The sequence below is a fragment of the Elephas maximus genome, chromosome 19 (assembly GCF_024166365.1).
Source record: "Elephas maximus indicus isolate mEleMax1 chromosome 19, mEleMax1 primary haplotype, whole genome shotgun sequence".
NCBI lineage: Eukaryota > Metazoa > Chordata > Mammalia > Proboscidea > Elephantidae > Elephas > Elephas maximus.
This window is the reverse complement of record NC_064837.1, coordinates 35,591,197-35,611,692: the sequence shown is the minus strand read 5'-3', so window position 1 is coordinate 35,611,692 and position 20,496 is coordinate 35,591,197. Positions and strand designations below refer to the sequence as shown.

The 20,496-nt window shown below is 37.2% G+C and overlaps 2 protein-coding genes and 1 long non-coding RNA gene across 3 annotated transcripts in view; 1 reads left to right on the top strand and 2 right to left on the bottom strand.

Annotated features, from left to right (window-relative positions):
- Positions 1-12,392, bottom strand: part of RNF43 (ring finger protein 43) — a 69,683-nt gene extending 57,291 nt beyond the window's left edge. The window contains exons 1-2 of the mRNA XM_049860377.1: positions 11,784-12,392; positions 10,098-10,527 (exon numbers count right to left, since the gene is read on the bottom strand). Coding sequence (XP_049716334.1) covers positions 10,098-10,349 — 252 coding nt within the window. The 5' untranslated portion in view covers positions 10,350-10,527; positions 11,784-12,392. The remainder of the gene's footprint in view (positions 1-10,097; positions 10,528-11,783) is intronic.
- LOC126062649 (uncharacterized) lies at positions 10,516-13,106 on the top strand. The gene is made up of 3 exons (XR_007514110.1): positions 10,516-10,573; positions 11,848-11,942; positions 12,115-13,106. It is a non-coding gene; the product is annotated as an uncharacterized LOC126062649 (long non-coding RNA).
- Positions 13,107-14,001: 895 nt separating this feature from the next.
- The window catches only part of HSF5 (heat shock transcription factor 5), a 57,583-nt gene continuing 51,088 nt past the window's right edge, over positions 14,002-20,496 (bottom strand). The window contains exon 6 of the mRNA XM_049860357.1: positions 14,002-16,743. Coding sequence (XP_049716314.1) covers positions 16,673-16,743 — 71 coding nt within the window. The 3' untranslated portion in view covers positions 14,002-16,672. The remainder of the gene's footprint in view (positions 16,744-20,496) is intronic.

The following is a 20,496-nucleotide window of genomic DNA, read 5'->3' as shown; positions in this document are numbered from 1 at the left end:
CTTTCAGTATCATGAGGTAGAGGTAGTGTAGCCACATTATAAGACACCCAGAGAATCCAGTGCAGCCTCTGCAACCGGAACAATTCTCGGCCTAGACGTCATAAAGAGCCTCTATTGCACTTGGTATACCGTGATTCTACGGCAAAATAAATGACATATGCACCACATAAAGTAATGCTAAGTTGCAGCAAGTTATTTTGTTGTTGTTGGTTTGTTTAGTTAAAAAAAAAAAAAATCCACTGCCATTGAGTCACTTCCAACTCATAGCAACCCCATAGGCTATACATTCTACAGAAGCAGACTGACACATCTTTCTCCAGCAGAGCCACTGGTGGTTTTGAACCACTGACCTTTTGGTTAGCAGGCGACTGATTTAACCACTGTGCCACCAGGGCTCCTTGGCTTCTAGTTAACTAGGGATCAAAGAGGAGAGAGACCCACCCTAAGGTAATACTATAATATCTTCCTAACGGAATGTTCAGAGGAAAATCTCTGCCAACATCTCAATCTCCCTGTGATGATGCCAGAAAGTTTAAAATAAAAAAAATAAATTTTACTAAAATGTTGGCCTGAGAGATGCAGCAACAGATTGGCAGCTCTTTGGTGAGCCACTATGCTCTCTGGGTCTATTTCTTCACCTGTAAAATGAAAAGATTGGATTGGTGCTTTTTCTAGCTTGAAATTTGATGATTATATTTCACAAATGGAACACTCTGCCCCCCTGCCAAAGCTGTATTTTACCCTAGGAATGGAAACCTGAGTAGGACTCAATTCCAGTATAGAGCCAAGAATAAACTTAACAAACTTGGCCACAAGAATTTTAAAATCAGATAAGGGTGGATAATTCACGAGGTTGTAGAAAATGGTTTAAAGAAAAAGAATGGGAACCTCTAATCATTTTTTTTGGAAACAGCAAGATTCGCAGGCATAAGACATAAGATCTTCAGTCTCATTCAAATTATTCTACAGAAATAACAATAGCAACAGTATTTCTCAGTGGTCATGTATTTATATATGTACAATAGTACTCTTTTACTAAATTAGAATGCATAAAACTGATAGGTACATGATTAGTGAATGTGCATTTAAAATTACAATTGTATTATAGTCAATTTCTGTCATAAGTATTCTAAATCTTTAAAAACACAAGTTATATTGCCATCTTAAACAACTAGCACTGCATTAGAAGCAGGGATCAGAATTTCTAAATAATCTAATTTTCTAACTCCAGGAAGAAAATGGGCCTTTGTATTCACAATTTTTTTAAAACCCTAACTTTTAAGTCATTGTGATTAGTGTTTCTAAATTTGCAATTTAAACAAATTCCAAAGTATTAAAAAGTATAGAAAAGAAAACCAAATTTTTCCATGAACTGTAATGTTTTTTAGAAACCAGATAAAAATAAAAAACCAGTTGTCATCAAGTAGATTCTGACTCATATTGACCCTAGTAGGAGTAAAAAAAAGTATGTAAAGTAATTTATATGTTATTTAAAAACCGACAAACGAACATGCAAAAACAAACCTTGGAATTAAAAAAAAAGATACAACGTTTTCCGTTATAGCAAATAGGAGCTTAGGAGCCTATGGAATCCCACTTTCGGGAAAGCATGGAGCTTCAAGGGTGGAAGCCAGAGAGATGCAAAGTAACCAAGGCTAAGGTTTGTTTTACAGCATCTGTTCTGTGAATTTAGTAACCAAACAGACACATAGAGCCACAATTGTTCTACTTAAATCAAAACCAATTCGTAAACTATCCTTTATTCTTATGGACCTTTCAGTGAAATCACCATACTGAAGGGTTGTAAGCATTTCTTGAATTGATGCAGTTTCACTTAGTATTTTCAGAGTGAAATTCCTTTACTATAAGCAGGTCTTTGTCAGATACCAATTTTCACTTCTAGAGTTCCTTCGTCTAAGGCTAACCTTCTTATGATAGCATCATAATATTGTCTGTTTAACTTCAAGTAATACATATATTTTAAAATTTACATGAACTGAGGATAAAATAGTTTTAAGAATGTTGTTTCATTTCTTGAAATAATTGGAGTGATGACAGAATAGCAGTTTTTTTTAACTTTGAATTACATGTTTCTTATTCAAAGATTTTAATGTATCTATATTATGATAAAAATTTTTTTTTTTTTTATCATAATATCGGAAACCCTGGTGGCGTAGTGGTTAAGTGCTACGACTGCTAATCAAAGGGTCAGCAGTTCGAATCTGCCAGGTGCTCTTTGGAAACTGTATGGGGCAGTCCTACTCTGTCCTGTAGGGTTGCTATGAGTCGGAATAGACTCGACGGCACTAGATTTGGTTTGGCTTTTTTTTTTTTTTTTTTAATCATAGTATCACTTATATCACACTTTACGATTTTTGAAAATCTTATTTTATACTTAGAACAACCCCGAGAGATAATAAAGGACACTTGGCATTTGTCCTCATTTTGATAGACGAGGAAACTAAGGCCGACTTTAGATATTCGACTCAACCAAGACTGTCTAACTTGTAATGATCAAACCATGTGTTTCTATGGCCTTTTGTTAGGATAGCAGTTCTCAATCGGGAGTCCTTAGCTCCCTAAATGGACCTCAGAGACTCTCTCAGCTCACTGAAATGTTATGCAGAATTGTGTATGTTAAGTATATACGTGTATTTTGTGAATGTGTTCAACAACTTTCATCACATTCTCAAATGGGTCTGTGACACACACACACACACAAAAGATTAAAAACCACTGCTTTAGGGTATTTCAAAACTAGAACTGTGAATCACAAGTTTAAGGACTAAGAAGGTGAAGTCCTTTGAACATATCCTAAAATCAAAGATTTAAAGTCAGTACCTCAATAAATCTTTTAGAACACTAGAATTTCCTAAAAAGCTAGGATTGAGTTGTTAAACTAAAAAAAATGCCGTGTAAAGGAGCACCTCCAACACATGGTTTCAGCCATGTTTACCATTTTCATAACAACAATCAAGGAGACACTGTGCTTTAAGTCAGAGGAGTAAAGGAATACAACATGCTATGTCAAACCCAAATATAACTAACTTCATAAAATACTTTAAAATGGGGTGAGATAAATAAATATTTCATCCTGGAGTTATCTCCCAGCTACCAGAGTTACTCCGCACCACCATGATGTTCTTTATATTCATTCAATAAATATCTTTTGAGTACCTACTATGGCTAAGGAGTCCCTTGGTGGCACAAACCGTTAAGCATTCGACAGCTAGCTGGTTTGAACCCACCCAGAGGTGCCCCAGAAGACAGGCCTGGTGATCAGCTTCCAAAAGGTCACACCCTTAAAAATGCTACCGAGCAGTTCTACTCTGCACACATGGGGTAGCCATGAGTTGGAACTGACTTGATGGCAACTACCAATACCAATTATGTCTAAGGCACAGTCTTAGCCCCAGGGATACGGTTTTGAACTAAAAAGAAGAAAATCCTTGCATTCACAGAGCACGTATTCCACTGAGGGTACAGAGACAACTACGAAAGTAAAACATGTTACATGACAATAAGTCTATGAAGAAAAATAAAGCAGGGAAGGGAAATATGAGTCATGGGAAGAACAGGAAGTGTCCTTTAGAAAAAGATGATCTAGAAATGCCTCATTGAGAAGGTATACTAGACACTTGGGGGTGATATTTGGGGGGATAAGAGAAGCAGATATCTGGGGTAGAAGTGTTTCAGGCTATGGGACTAGCAAGTGGAAAGGCCCTATGTCTGATCTGATTGAAGGACAGCAAAGAGGCCGGAATGGCTGGCGACAAGGAAAGGAGGTAAGCAGTAGAGGGGCCGGCCAGATCACGTGAAGACTTTGGCTTTTACTCTAGTAACAATTGTTGAAAGCACAATGAATGCAGGTCAGAGTATTAGCTCATAGGGTTTTCTGGCAAACTGCTTCACCAATCTTTTGACTTAATTGCCATATTGAATAACCAAGTCCAAATAGAGGATATCCCAGCTATTGACATTTTAGCTTTTTAGGATTTCTACTCCTTGGAATTGACCCCTGAGAAATCTACATCCTTGGGCACCTTAAAAATTGGATCATTCTTCTATCTCCTGCAAAGCAGATTGGGTCCACAGCTGCACACTTTGTTCTTACATAATTTACTTGCTTCTCTCCCCTAGTATATTTCCTTTTCTGTAAAATAGGAGTAAATATTGCTTGTTCTTACCTGGCTTGCAGGTATTTGTGAATCATTTTAAGCTTCTTGGTTAATGTGACATCATTATCACACTCTTCAGTAACAATATGCTGCTACTAATTCTGATTTCTGACAGGACATTTAAAATAGTACCTTGCTCATTTATAACTTTTTTTTTTTTTTTTTACTGCACTTAGCAATTTGAAGGGAATAAAAGAAAAGAAATTCCAATAAACTCTTTCCAGTGAACAAAACCATAAAGGCTTTTTTCTTAAAAACAAAACCACAAGTCCTAAGAATACCTTTAATACTGTATTAAAAAACTATTGTTAATTCTTAGATAAATTACTACTCACATACACACACACACACTTTACTACACAAACACACACACACGCACATGCACACAAACAAACAAACAAGGAAACACCAACCCCAGAATAAGCTAAATGAACACGAAAGAGCCTGACAGGAGCAATGGCCAGGGGCATAGCTCATTGCCTGCTAACCACAGAGATATACGAATTTGAACTTAGAAATTTTTTGCCAGATTTCAACACAAAATATGGAACTATTATATCTGTTTGATGGGTGCTTATATCTTCTTAACTTGAAAAATCATCATTAAAAATGTTCTGCATTTTCCTTCTCTCTTTTGGGGGCTAGGCTTCAACAATAAAGCCAAGTCAAGAAGGCTCTGAGCTGGGATCAAAGGAAGCAAGCGCCTGAAAATGTGCACACAGAGGAATTATGTCTGATGGTGTGCTTCTGAATATATTCTAAAGTCAATTATAAATTAATTGGATTTTCTGTACCTCCATTAACATAAACGAGAGTTGACTGTACCTTGAATATTTATTCTGCACTTCTCTTAAAGGTTGGCCTCAAAGCAAAATCACAAAATCTACTTTCAGATGTCTCCTTCCTAGGAACTCTAACTTCAACAGTCAGTGAAATGTACGTTGTTTCAAAGTTTATTTCAGGTCCTATATTACATAAGGAGGCTTGGTGGTGCAGTGGTTAAGTGCTCGCCTGCTAACTGGAAGGCTGGCAGTTTGAAGCACCAGCTGCTCCGTGGGAGAAAGATGTGGTAGTCTGCTTCCATAAAGATCACAGCCTTGGAAACCCTACCAGGCAGTTCTACCCTGTCCTATAGGGTAGCTATGACGAGTCGGAATAAATTCAACAGCAGTGGGATTGGTTTTTAGGTATATTAGATAATTTACCATAGACTGTTTTAAAATGGAGAGATAATGAAACCTGTTCTAAAAGGGAGATAACTGAGTAAATAAACATTCTGATTTATAAATATCTGTGAAAATGAAATGTAAAATGAAAGAAACAGAACACAGAGATTATTACAAGTTAGCAGAATACTGTATATTCTAGATCAACCTCAGAGAATTATACTCATCTGTTTCATTCTTTTCTATTCTGGAAATAAACTAGCATTTATACAAAGCTTACAATGGTATTCTGTGTGTCTTTGGCAATCTTGGATATATCAGAATTTTAGAGCCGAAAAAGCACGGGCTCTGGGGTTCAAGTTTCAGCTATGTCACTTACTAGCCACATGACCTTGGCAGATATTAATGCTTTGAGCCTCAGTTTCCTTATCTGTCAAATGTGAAAATATAAGGACTGTACCGAGTCAGAATCAACTCAGCAGCAGTGGGTTTTTGGTGCTTCTCTCAGAGTTATTATGAGGATTCAATGAGTTAATACATATCAAGTACATAGCACACATTTGGTAGCTATTATGTTTTCATCCCTCAGTTTTACAGACAGGGAATCTAACACCTAGGAAGGTAAACTAGTTTGCCCCAAATCACACAACTTCTTAGTGGCATAGTCAGAACTAAAGGTCAAGTCCTTTGAGTCATAGTCTAGTCATTTTGTCAACCATACCTTGCCATATAGCATTGTCTCTCTGGCTCTGGCAGCTAATTAAAGTTTTCACTCCCCTTCCCTCAAAAAACTCATTTCAGGGCCTGACTACAAATAAAGTAAAAATGCAAAGACAAGATAGCTACGTGTTGACTAATAGAGAAAATTAAGGGGCAAGCAGAGACATTGTGCAAAAGTGAATTTGTCCAGGAGGTGTTCATTGCCACCAGGCAAATGCTAACCTACTCCCATTGTCGGTCTGAAGCCTTAGGGCAGTACATTCTAATCTTGATCATAACTCTATCCTGGAGCTGAAGAAAATCCAGGACAACCAGCTGAGCAGGAACAGTGTGACAGTTAAAGAATTGGTGACCCTCTTGTGTTAATGCTAAGATCCTCTTGCACTTTTGCTCTAGAAGAAGGTAACCTTGAGTTGTTCCTCTAAGCAACATTTATAAATAAGGAACAAGGACTGAGAAAGAAAATATGGCTCATTATTTTTAGAAATGGCAGCAATAACAATACTAGAAATAGTATAAATAAATAATAATAGGTAAATGAACCAGGAAACTGAAAAGCAGACAATGCATAGCTCCAGCACATTTTCCATCTACAATGGTATAAACCAGGAGGAGACTATATTCAAAAGAAAAATAAAATAGTAAGAAGTTATAATCACTGTCATTTAGTCCTCTTTATCATTCGCTGCCAAGTAATTAGGAAGATCTCGGCTGTTTCCTTGACATGGATTTTTGATGGCGTATAGGGGATATCCTCATAAGAACAGCAGTGGAAGGGTATTCTAAATCTATATATAAATTGAGTGGAAGACATAGAAACAAACAAAAAGAAAAGGTAGGAGGAAATCAGAGAAGAGGAAGACAGACAAGGATTTTGGCAAATCTAGAGGAAATCTAAGAATGAAACACTTTAAAGACAATGGCAAACCTGCACAGGTATTTGAAATGATACAATAATGTAAAGAAGCAGTTCTGAAGCAAAATGGAAAGGAAAGCAATATAATTTGATCCATATAATCGGATCATGGCTAAGATGGGAAGTTTTGAAATGGAAAGGAAAGAACTTGAGAAATAGAAGAAAATATAGCAAAAGTAGTATTTCCTCTTTTATTTTAACTTTCTTCTAGTGCTCTTAAAAGAGTGTTACAATGCAAAATTTTGAACATATCTTTTAAAACGGATACTACTGTTGCCAAAGAGAAACCTAAGCACAAAGATGAGGGGTCAGTATCAGGACAAAAATGCATTATAGGCCTTGCCTTCGAGGTCCTTATATAGCCATTGGAGGAAGCTAAGACAAGCAACATTATCTTAGAGACAATTCTATGGTCTATTTTATTACTAAATAAATTGGGGTCACATTGTCAAGGAAGGAATACTAGAACTGTAATGCAAATGAAAATCCAGTTAATTTGGTTCTTATGAAATTGTACATACCCTGAATTAATAGGGCAAAATGTAAAGGAATATCTGATTTCCCGAAACTCTCTGGGAATTACAAAAAGTACAAGGTTATTCTTATTTTTTTAATCACTGTCCTCATGCCTTCACACTTCCCAGTGCACAGCATCCCCAAGTTTATAAAGACCGCATCTTTGGAGACAATCTTAACACGTAGCTCGAATAATTCATAGATAGAAGGATATACAGAATTATTCATAATTCTTCAAAATCAGCAGAGACAACTGTCTTTAGGTTTGTGACAATGGGGTAAAGCACTGCTCTAGGAGATATAAACAGAGCTTCGGTTAAATGGAAGCCTTGGTTAACCACAGTTGAGCAAACCTGAGTTGCAGTGCAATCTGATAAGGAATAAACAGCATGGATTCTGGAAGTGAAAACCATGTGTTGTCCCTAACACGCTAGGTTCTCTGAAAGAGTTAATCAAATAGTAGGTAAAGAAGAACTGATGCATATAATTAAAACTTTTTTAAAAAGAAAAATAAAGTCTCTCATAAGAGACTTACATTACTAACTGTTTTGGATTAAAAATTGATTAATATGCAATAAAACAGGGGCAACATTGAAAATCTCCAGAGTAATACTAGGCTAGTGGACAAATTTATGAAGCCCATGTGGACAGAAATGGTGAAAACAGGCTGAAAACTACCAACCATGAAAAACTATCTACTGTACAGCCTGAAAAGTCTTCCTAAATAATTAAACACAATGAAATTTCCTCTTGACAAAGCAAAGAAACTATACTTCAAGTATACTGATAGGCTCAAAGATAATAGTTAAAAAAAAAAAAAAGCAAGTTTTACCAGAGTGAGAAAAAAGGGCAGAATAAGAGAAGAAACAGAAGATATGATAAAGATTGATAAAACAATGAATGGCAAAGAGAATGTCAGCTGGTTCCTCTTATTTACCCTTTCTTTTATGCAAACACAGAAATTTTATGTAGAGCTTTATGAAAATAGAAAACAACACATTTAAAATAAAAGAGGAAATTACTTTATGCAGCATATAATTAATCCATTGAACATGCTACTACAGGACATTATTAAAGCAGTAAGTTTCGTTGATACCAAAATATGGCTCCACAGTAAAATTACTTAGGGTAAAAAATTAAAATAGAGCTCATACCTCATGTTTCAGGGTATTTAACTAGGCAAGGTCAGAAAAGAAAGTTGCCTTTCCAATTGCTGTATTCCAAACCATTTATGATTTCAACTTTTAAGCATTCCTAATTTCATCTTAAGAGTCCAAATTAAGTGACAGACTCTTCTTATCAAAACTTACACCGTTTTCAGATACACTCTTCTTTCCCATTTACTTTTCTAAATAATAGTCTTCCATTTCACCAGATTCTTCTTCCACTTCATTTATCCCAGCTTCAATATACTGCCTAAGAAGCGACTATGAAGAACCACTAAACCTATAACGCATACATTAAAAAAAAAAAATTTTTTTTTTTTTTACACACGCATATACATAATCTATACGATGTTTGGAAAGGAGAGTTCTATAATGTTTCCTTTTCCCACCTTCTCTCTCTGAGTAGAGAAAAATCTTAACTCATACAATACTTTGGTTCTGTTCATATCACAAAATAAAAATCTGAGCTTGGATGCTGAGATAGATCATATTTAACAACATTTTAACCTGGGTCCAAGAGCTGCAGGAAGTGTCCCTCTATAAAATGAATTTTAATCAATAAGCAACATAATTTTATAGAGTAAGTCACTAGAGTGCCACATTAAAAAGGCTCAGCCCTCTAGGCTCTATCTTCCCCACAGGCAATAAGAAATTGGTCTATGAAATGCTATGGCTCCAGTCAGTTCATAAATTCAACGCATAAAAGAGTAGGCTATGAATGATCTATAAGCAAAATTCACAGCCTAAAAGCCTAAGAAAATGTGTATGAAAAAGTTTGTGAGTCAATAAAAAAGAAACGCTAAATTTAAAAGTTTTAAAAATAATAAAATTATGTGTGGACAAGACCAAAGTGATTAGGAGGCAGTTTTACAGCTTGTGTCCATTTTGTAATCTAGTCCTCTCCATTTTGGACTTAGCCATAGGGTGCCATACACTGTGTAAGGCCAGCCATAGCATTTCAAGCTTGACTGAATTTTAAAAGTGACACAGTAATCAAATATGCTCCAAAGGCATTCCAGAATTTCAGGGTGCTGCTGACCATTAAAATCAACCTCCTTATTGCTCGCTTCAATTTAAACAGAAAGTACAATCCTCAGGTCAATTAAATGCAAGCCTATATATTTCGTCTATCAAAAAATAGTGTCCGGAATAATCACTTGCAAAGAAAAATCTTAATATGTATACCTAAAACGGCAATTTAACACCGGAGTTAGAAATAAGCAGATGACCTTCTAAAATATAGGATTTGTATGTTTCTTCTTGAGCACGAAATAAGAATTTGATTTAGAATGCCAATAAGTCACTAACTTTTTAAAACAGAACGAACAGAAAGCCAAGTAGCAAAAGCCCTTGTATGGTATTTGGTTTGGGAGACAAAAGAAGAAAGGCATATTCCAAACAGATGGAAAGTGAAATATAGTGAAGTTATCCTTACCTGCATTAGTTTTCCTTCTGCTGGAGTTATTTCAGCAACACCAGCAAACACACCCTCCAAAGTGAGATTCAATTTTCCTGTGGGGTCCATTTTCAAGGGGATCACTCTGATAATAGCTTTCTGCTCTGTTGATCTTTCAGACTCCACCGCTGCTGCCAGTACCAGTCCTGTGCGTCCAAAGCCTGCCTGCAGGGTAGCCATCAGCAGCCAGGGCCAGAGGGCAGCCAGCTGCAGCTGGTGGCCACCACTCATGCTACCAGCTGCAGCAATGCGCTTCGGCCATACATACTGCTTCCACTAGCTAATACCAAACGCAGGTTCCCAGATCCAGACAAATTGAGGAAAAGAGAATTTATGCTTCAGTTTCAGAAAGCCAAGTCGTAGTTTTGGCCCTTTTTCTAATGTATGTTCCCACGAACAGGTGGCAATCCTGATGGGGCAGAGAAGAGAGTATTTTCAGCCCACTTCTGTTGCAGGTATGTCATTTTCTCCCATCTTTACCCTTATAAGCAAAGATATCACAACTTCTTTTTGGAATTTCCAACTTTGCTTGAGGTTGAATGTCACATCATGAATTTTTATGTCAGATCACTTGGTGTTGGGTCTTCCATATGTATCAAGGTGCCGCCGGGCCACTGAACCCAACCGTCACGAACAAAACAAGGCAAAGTAAACAGCTAAGGCCATGAATCCAAGTTGAGTGTGAAAAACTGCAGCTCAGAAAATGAAGAGGTGGCCCTTTTCAAGTCACAAAATTTGCTAATGGTAAATGAACACTTCAAGGAGAATTGTTTTTAATGGGGAGAGGAAGAAAACAATAATAAAACAAAATTTCAGGCCACATCTTGAGGAATGTCCAAAGATGCTACAACATGTATTCAGAAAAGTTTCCACACGAAACTGTATTTCAGTGTAGCCAAAATTCTAGGAGCACCAAATTTATATACTTTTCAAGAAGTTGGACATACCATAATTTTTTCATGTTCTACCAAAATTTGCCTATAAATTAGGTGCTGAATGTGTATGTCTTCACATTTTACAAGATAATCCTGAGCATCACAATCTTTTCCAACTTTCACAATCAGGAGAACATTTGAGATGGTTAGCTTTCCAATTATTTTTTCCAGTTAAAAGTCACATTTCTATCTCCATTTTCCTCTCTCTCTTAGGGATTCCAGCTTCTATGCTCCAGCTTGAGAATGCCAAGCACTTTGATTTCCCATGAGATGATTTTGGAAACTACTTTAATATCCAGATCCCATAATCTGTAATTTTCTAGGTTCATAAGAAAAACAAAGGACTACTCCTAACACGTTTTCAAATTCCTTGAGGGGGTGGGGAATAAAAGGTAGAGGGGGTAGGGAGGTGATTAGTCACAGGCTCTGAGTAGAACACCCTAAAAAAAGTAAAAATAAGCCTGAGTAGAGCACTTCTGTGCTATTTCTAGACACATTTGAGAATTTGGATCTTTGTACAAATACAGATTTTAAAATGTGCACCCCTAAGTAAACATAAATGTACTTCCTCCACAAAACCCTCTGTGTTTAGAAATCAAGGTAAAAAATCTTATAAAGTATCCAGAGCAAGTGCTGGAAAGCCAAGCAACTGAACATGAACCTGTTATATAGATTCTTCTCTTTTGCTGAGGCAGAGGGGAAATAAAAATTTCAAAAGAAATCTGCAAACCTGTTGCGCTGTCGGGCCCACTGGAATCCACGGGGGTGAAACAAATTCAATTATGTTTTTATAGATCCTGCTCAAAAAAGGTTTCAACTGTTTAACCAAGTACAGCTCATTCTTCCACCTTCTTACTCTGCAACCAAACCAAGTGCCCCACAACTGCAGGTAGGTGCCGAGAAATTCCGCAGCCTGAAAAAATAATCCGTGCAGGTCAAAGGCAGAAATTTACTCCCGGGTGAGAGCTAGTATCCCCAAGAACTCTAAAAACACTTATAGAGGCTCCAAAATAATTTCTGAAATCTCCTTTCTAATAAAAGTTCTTTTTCTCCCCGAACAGCATATAAAATGGTCAAATCTTGAAAGAGAAAAGAAGCAATGTAGCAAACACAATCAGCAACAATTCACTACCAGGAACACAGAAAATCCCAGAGGGAGAAGGCAGTATCTCTGAATCATGGATGGACTTGGAAAGTTCGGAAGGATTTGAGTGCTTCTCCCTAGAGGAGGAAGCCTGTGGTTTGTAATTGGTGTTCTAGCTCTGACTCCCTCCCCTGGGACTGCAATCACGCTCTCTACCTGCTGACACAAAGTGAGGGTGGAGCAGCTAGAGGCAGCCACCCCCCACCCGCCCCTCCTCCTCCTGGCTGGCCAGGGCACAGGCTTGGGTGCGCACACACACTTACTTACCCAGACTTGTTCATTTGCTCTCTCCTCTCTCTCAGCGACTCTACTCCCTCTATTGAGCCAAAGACAAACTGCATCCAACTTAATTCTCAATACCTTTCTCCCAGTAAGCAAGCTACCACATGTAAATCAGGGTCCCTCAAACAGACATCTAAGCAGATTCTGCATCTAATAGAGCAGAGATGGTGGTATGAGGAAACAGTTAAAAAAAAAAAAAAGGAAACCCAGAAGATAAAAGAATGGGACCCAAAATTTTATAAGTCCAGAGAGATCTCCACTCTTTATGGGTTTTCGTGTCTGTAAGTGACACAAAGTCAGATGAAGTGATGTTGTGCTGTAGTGCTTACTGACTTATTGCTGTCTTATGTCTGCTGAAGAGCTACTTTATGCATAGCTATTCTTCCGTTCTTACTAATTTAAATTCAGTAGCCTTTTCTAAACTGTGCCTGTGGGGAGCTTTCAGATCAGGTTAATGTCAGAGGTCTGGCATCCAACTGTTATTCTCGCATCTTTAGGAGGTAAAATAATACTGTGGATCAGACCTACGCCCTCAACGTAAGATTGCAAGTAAGCCTATATCATAAATCTGAGCAAAGAGGTAAAATATGGTTAACGGGTAGAGTGTAGGCAAAAAGAAAGCTAGTTTTTGGCTAATAAGCACATTAATGAACTGTAACTCTTCTAGCAACCTTGTCATTAGAAATAATGCAAAAGTTTCTAATACATGTTTCTAAAAGTTTGAGTTTTCACAGGTTTACCCAATTATATTTGATTGTAGCCAGACATTTTATTTTTGAACTGCTGCCAGTAATCTTCCAAAATTGTATGAATAAATCTGTTCAATCATCTGTAAAATGTGGATAATAATTGCATTGTACATGTTTGTAAAGATTAAATGGCATAATACCTCTGAAAGCAAAAATTATGAGTAAACCTATTCACCTTAAACATTTTTTCCTATAGAAAGCTTAAGGGAATAGTTTCAGAATTTTAGACACAATAACTAATACAGAACAGAGATATATATTCTAAGGTAAAATCTTAATTTAGCATTTTCTCTCTTAAGAACATAATGCAAGTATAGATTTTTTGTAGCTCCTTTCCTAAAGGATAGGAATAGTTCTAATTCTTTCAGAACTAAGTCTTGAAAATCTGCTATGGTTTTACATTTTTATTTTATATATGCCATGTAATAGTACAGCATAAATAATGTAAAATATATCTCTCTGATAAATGCAAAAAATACCTTTAAAGTTAAACCAAACAAACAAAAAACCTACAAATGGACTCTGCCTTACCTATTCATGGTTGAAACTTACAAAGGAATTAAGAGACCCGAACTCAATATTAAGTAGCCAATAGTAAACAGATGAAAGAAGGAAGAAAGTCATAGCTGTGGCTGTCCTCTTTTGAGGAAACTCCCAGATCTGGGAATGATGATGACATGTATCATACACCTGGAGGAGCTTGTAATACTCAGGATCAAACCAAACAACTCTACGTAGTTTAGTTTACTGACATACTGTGTTTATTTAGGTCATGAGAATTCACAAGCAAGAAAAATTATTCTTCAGCTTGAAAGTTTTAGAGATACACTGAAGCACATTTCCACAGAGATGTTACGAAGATACTATTTCTATGGTAATAAATGCCCACCTCACTGACATCTACTACATAGTCTCACACAGGAGACAGATCATCCTTCAGGATCCACTTTCACATCTAGATTAAGTAAAGTTACCCCAAACCATTGACCCTTTTCCAAAAAACTAGGTTTCCATAAAATGTGCCCTGGAATTGTCCGTATCCTCAATGGCATTTTAAAGATTCAATCTCTGTTCAAGTCCAAATGAGGGGGTGGGGGAGGGGAGACATGGTACATTTTTTTTTTTAAGTCAGTTCTTTGAAAAACTGAGCACACCCTCTTTTGAACTTTAATATTATGATTAATGTCATAATGACTGATTTTTCTATTGGTCACCAAACAGTAAAAACAAGCAAGACAACAGGTCTAGATGGAACATTCACTTTATTGTTGACTGACTGTAATTTATTGGTGCTTAAGGTGCTGAAATACTGAGATACTGAGGCGCTAGACAGAAACCTTGTTAGTATGTGTCAGACCCTACTGGTGAATTCACACGAAGATTTTATTTCATCTTTTGTCATTTTGCCCAAGTCAGTGATGACAGCTTTAGTTGATAGGTACCAACTGATAGGTATATGTGTACAGTGGGAGATCCAGCTCCTTGGTCTGCTGTATTCATATATAAAAAAGTTTGAAAAGCTGATTAAGGCATTTCATTATATAGCCTTGAAACCACTAAATCTATGCCAAAATTCCTGCTTGACACATGTTCCTCAAAAGATATTATTTCTTTCAACACATACGAAGCCAAGGAAGGCACACTTAAGGCAAGGAGCGTCACCTACATAGTGTTCAGCTTTTAAACATGACAGAAAAAAGGCAAGTTCCTTCATTTGAGAGTTGGGTCTCTTCTTTACATACTTTGCCAAAAGATACAGTCTGGCCAAAAGATGCAGTAGTCTTGATAATTTTTTTCATCTTTTAAACTTTGCTAACAAAGACGAATAAATGCCCATCACATGGACATCAACTAATCTAATCAGATGGACCAGACAAGTCACTTTTCAGAACCTATTTTCATATCTAAATTGAGTCACTGTAGACCAATGCAGAGCTCATCCTTGTCCCAAAAAATAAAAAATAAAAATAAAAACAGATCTCTTCATAACACGTCTAGGGCTTGACATCATTGGGAAGGCACAATGCAACTCAAGAAATGGATTAAATTACACCCACAATGGCTAGCATAGTACTTATGTCATATCACTAAGAACCTTTTCTTTTTAATTAGTTTCATATTACTAGAATTTCCTTTGTTTCTGAAAATGCTTATTAGAAAAACTGAGGCAAAATCCAGTAAGAAAGTTTTAGTCGATTTAGAAGACTTTTAGGAAATTTCTTGTTGTCATTGGATGAGCAAGTGAGGGATCAACTACAGAAACCAGACATTCAAGTCTCTCTCCTAGTGAGCTGAACCTAATAACTAGTCCCACAATCCTATTACTCAAATTTAGAATAAAATAAAAATGTTATAGTATATCCCAATATCGAAAATTGACTCAGAAGCTTAAACCAGATATAAACTATTAAAAAATATCAGAGGCTAGTTTCTGCTAGCTGACTACCAATCAGTTTTTCTCAAACATTGTACAAAGTATCTTATATAGATAAGGATTTATACTTACTGAATGTAAAAATCTAAAATAAGAAAACACTGTGTTAAATCCCTTAATGTTTTTGTTCATACATTGTACGTTTTGCCTTCAAATTAAAAATGCTACATATGCATCCTTTAACCTTCTATCCTGCGATATTAATAATATTCATCTTTAAAACCTTTAAATCTACCAGCATTTATAAATAAAACAAGTTAAAGACTTTTCTTTAGAAGACATTTAAATAAGTGATATGTTAACAAAAACCTTCTTACCATTATCATTAAAATTAAATAAAGATATGAAAATAGAAGAATGCTCCCATTCATAAAAAAGAATCAGGGTTGTTAAGTGTGATGAATGGCCCAAGTCCGGAAACCTTGTTCTTGCAACAGAATGCTGGGTTAGGGAGTAAGAACATTTCCTGGTTAATCACTCAGAAAATTAGCTCTTTCTCAGAGTTTCTTCCCTGGAACCCCTGCCCCAGTTAGACCTGTGATCTTGGTGACCTCATATGCCTTTGTTTCTCACACAATCTTCTTTAAAAGGATCACACCGTGACTTTAAACTGAACTCCCCACTGGAGTTGTGCTGACTACAGTTTGAGGGTGGCAAGATGACAAATCAGCACACATGCACGCAAATCATTCTCCAGGACCATAGATACAGCAGTTTTTAGTTGCTCCTTGACTGTAACGGAAGGCCAGGGTTTTTCACTTGAAAGGGATCTGGGCATCAAAAAAACATGGCTGCTGGATGTTTGGTAGTTTATCAAGGTAAACAGTCTGAACTGAATAGCTCTAGAAAATACCAAATTCTCAATTCTCAATTAACAAAATTCTTAATTAACAAACCAAAAAATTTTTTTCCTTAACACAACTGAAAAAAATCCCAACGGTGTGTCATGTGCAAGGCTAGTCTGCCTCCAGCTACCGCTAGTGCACAATGTCACATTTGTCATCCACTCCTCACTCTTTTAATTCTTCCTCCTTTGGAAAGTGCTCCTGCTTGCAGGCCACGTCCACCAGCAGATGAAGATCTAGAAAGAAAGGAGGATTGTTTACTCAGTCTTAGCATCTCAGACTATAAAGTTGTGTAGCCAAGTCTTCAGACAAGAAGAACAAGTTGTCTATGTCTCACCTGTAGAACTGGCTCTAAAATTATATTGTCCCATCAGATTCTCAATTTTAACGCATTTCTGTAACTCTAAAGCACATAGATGCAGCCTAGCTGTTAACCACAAGGGACTAACAAAATTTAAAGTTTCTCTTCTTTCAGTGGTGCAGCCAAGCCTCTTTTCATTTAAATTGCCCTTTATTATAAATAAAAAAAGAAGTGTCAAAGGGATCAAAGTAAAATAACACACAAATGAAAATTCATTTCCGCCTTGTTGTAAGGATAGGTAGGGTCCCTGGGTGGTGCAAACGGTTTACGCTTGACTACTAACCTAAATGCTGGCAGTTTGAAACCACCTTGCAGAACCTCAGAAGAAAGACTTGGCGATCTGCTTCCATAGAGATTACAGCCAAGAAAACCCTATGGAGCAGTCCCATGAACTGCAAATGACTCGATGACAATCAGTTTCGTTGGTTGGTTTTTTAATTTTTTTTTAAAGAAGTATAGGTGTGTGGATTGTAGAAATACGAAAAGGTAATGCCTTCAGAAAAAAAAGTTAAAATAAGTAATTACTACTTTTCCAAAGTTGACTGCCTCCATAAAATTCTCACTTATTGACTAACACAGCAGCTGAACTCTTGTGAAAACATCTATCCGAACCATCTATAAAAACAAAGAAAGCATAATCTTCACAGAAGTCAAAAGACAAAGAGTGATTCATTAAGAATGAAAAGTTAAAGAAGTGAGCCCTCAGCGCAGGTACTAGTTCCGTAATACAAAAAACTAAGATCATACACAGAGGTAGAGCTAAATGGCCTATCTAAGGAACTCAGGCAGAAATAAAAGGATCCTAATTTTTTTTTTTTAATATGGCTTCAAGGGTCCCTGGGTGGCAAGACCAGTTTGTATTCGACTGCTTAACTGAAAGGTTGGCTGTTTGAACTCGCCTGGCCATACCGTGAGAGAAAGGTCTGGCAACCTACTTCAGAAAAGATTACAGCCAAGAAAACCCTACTGAGTTCAGTCCTTCTCTGTAACACATGGGGTCACCATGCATCAGAATCAACTCCATGGCAACAGGTTTTTTTTTGTTTTTTTTTTTTTAATGTGGCTTCTGGAGTCCCTGGGCAGTGCAAATGGTTAATACACTTGGCTGCTAATTGAAAGGTTAGTGGCTCAAGTCCACCCAGAGGCGCCTTGTTCCTAAGGGAACGGCCGCTAAAAACTCTATGAAGCGCAGGTCTACTCTGATACATGTGGGGTTGCTATGAGTTGGAGCGGTCTCAACATCAACTGGTTAATGTAGCTTCTAGATGCAATCTAATCAGTTTACAACTTCTTGAGCAACATAACCAGAGAGCCTTTTAAGGTTGGTTTTGAAGCTTACAATTCTGGAATTAAATTAAACTATACAGCATGAATTCTGTACTTCATTTTATACAAATACCAAGACTTATGGCACTGAGCCTCGGTGGGATGGATCCATGGCATGAGCAGGATAGCCAATTCAATATAATGGAATTCTATTACCACTTTTGAGAAAATCTAGAGAACACCTAGGACAGCACCTAATTTTTTGCTGTATTTTACAAAAAGTACATCAGTCACTAGGGGCAGGTGCTTGCTCATTTGGTGAACTACAACCTATTCATTAAAAAAAAAAAGCCTGAAAGCATTTCCCTTGAGAATGGGAACCAGACAAGGATGCCCTTTATCACTGCTCTTATTCAACATTGTGCTAGAGGTCCTAGCCAGAGCAATTAGGCTAGACAAAGAAATAAAGGGCATCCAGATTGGCAAGGAAGAAGTAAAATTATCTCTATTTGCAGATGACATGATCTTATACACAGAAAACCCTAAGGAATCCTCCAGAAAACTACTGAAACTAATAGAAGAGTTCGGCAGAGTTTCAGGTTACAAGATAAACATACAAAAATCACTTGGATTCCTCTACATCAACAAAAAGAACATCGAAGAGGAAATCACCAAATCAATACCATTGACAGTAGTCCCCAAGAAGATAAAATACTTAGGAATAAATCTTACCAAAGATGTAAAAGACCTATATAAAGAAGACTACAAAGTACTACTGCAAGAAACTAAAAGGGACCTACATAAGTGGAAAAACAAACCTTGCTCATGGATAGGAAGACGTAACATTGTAAAAATGTCTATTCTACCAAAAGCCATCTATATGTACAATGCACTTCCGATCCAAATACCAATAACATTTTTTAATGTGATGGAGAAACAAATCACCAACTTCACATGGAAGGGAAAGAAGTCCCAGATAAGTAAAGCATTACTGAAAAAAAAAGAAGAAAGTGAGAGGACTCACTCTACCTGATTTTAGAACCTATTATACCGCCACAGTAGCAGTCAAAACAGCCTGGTACTGGTACAACAACAGGCACATAGACCAATGGAACAGAATTGAGAATCCAGACATAAATCCATTCACATATAAGCAGCTGATATTTGACAAAGGCCCAGTATCAGTTAATTGGGGGAAAAAATAGTCTTTTTAACAAATGGTGCTCGCATAACTGGATATCCATTTGCAAAAAAAGGGAACAGGACCCATACCTCACACCATGCACAAAAACTAACTCCACGTGGATCAAAGACCTAAACATAAAGACTAAAACGATAAAGATCATGGAAGAAAAAATAGGGGCAATGTTAGGAGCCCTAATACAAGGCATAAACAGAATACAAAACATTACTAAAAATGATGAAGAGAAACCAGATAACCGAGAGCTCCTAAAAATCAAACACCTATGCTCATCTAAAGACTTCACCAAAAGAGTAAAAAGACCATATACAGATTGGGAAAAAATTTTCAGCTATGACATCTCCGACCAGCGCCTGATCTCTAAAATCTATATGATTCTGTCAAAACTCAACCACAAAAAGACCAACAACCCAATTAAAAATTGGGCAAAGAATATGAACACGCACTTCACTAAAGAAGATATTCAGGCGGCTAACAGATACATGAGAAAATGCTCTCGATCATTAGCCATTAGAGAAATGCAAATTAAAACCACGATGAGATTCCATCTCACTCCAAGGGGCTTTGGGGACTATGGCTTCGAGGGGACATCTAAGTCAATTGGCAAAATAAATTCTATTAAGAAAACATTCTGCATCCCACTTTGAAGTGTGGCACCTGGGGTCTTAAATGCTAACAAGCGGCCATCTAAGATGCATCAATTGGTCTCAGCCCACCTGGATCAAAGGAGCATGAAGAACACCAAGGTCACGAGATAATTATGAGCCCAAGAGACAGAAAGAGCCACATGAACTAGAGGCTTATATCATCCTGAGACCAGAAGAACTAGATGGTGCCCAGCCACAACCGATGACTGCCCTGACAGGGAGCACAATACAGAACCCCTGAGGGAGCAGGAGAACAGTGAGATGCAGACCCCAAATTCTCACAAAAAGACCAGACTTAATGGTCTGACTGAGACTAGAGGAATCCTGGCGGTCATGGTCCCCAAACCTTCTGTTGGCCCAGGACAGGAACCACTCCTGAAGACAACTCATCAGACATGCGTTGGACTAGACAATGGGTTGGAGAGAGATGCTGATGAAGAGTGAGCTACTTGTATCAGGTAGACACCTGAGACTGTGTTGGCATCTCCTGTCTAGAGGGGAGACGGGAGGGTAG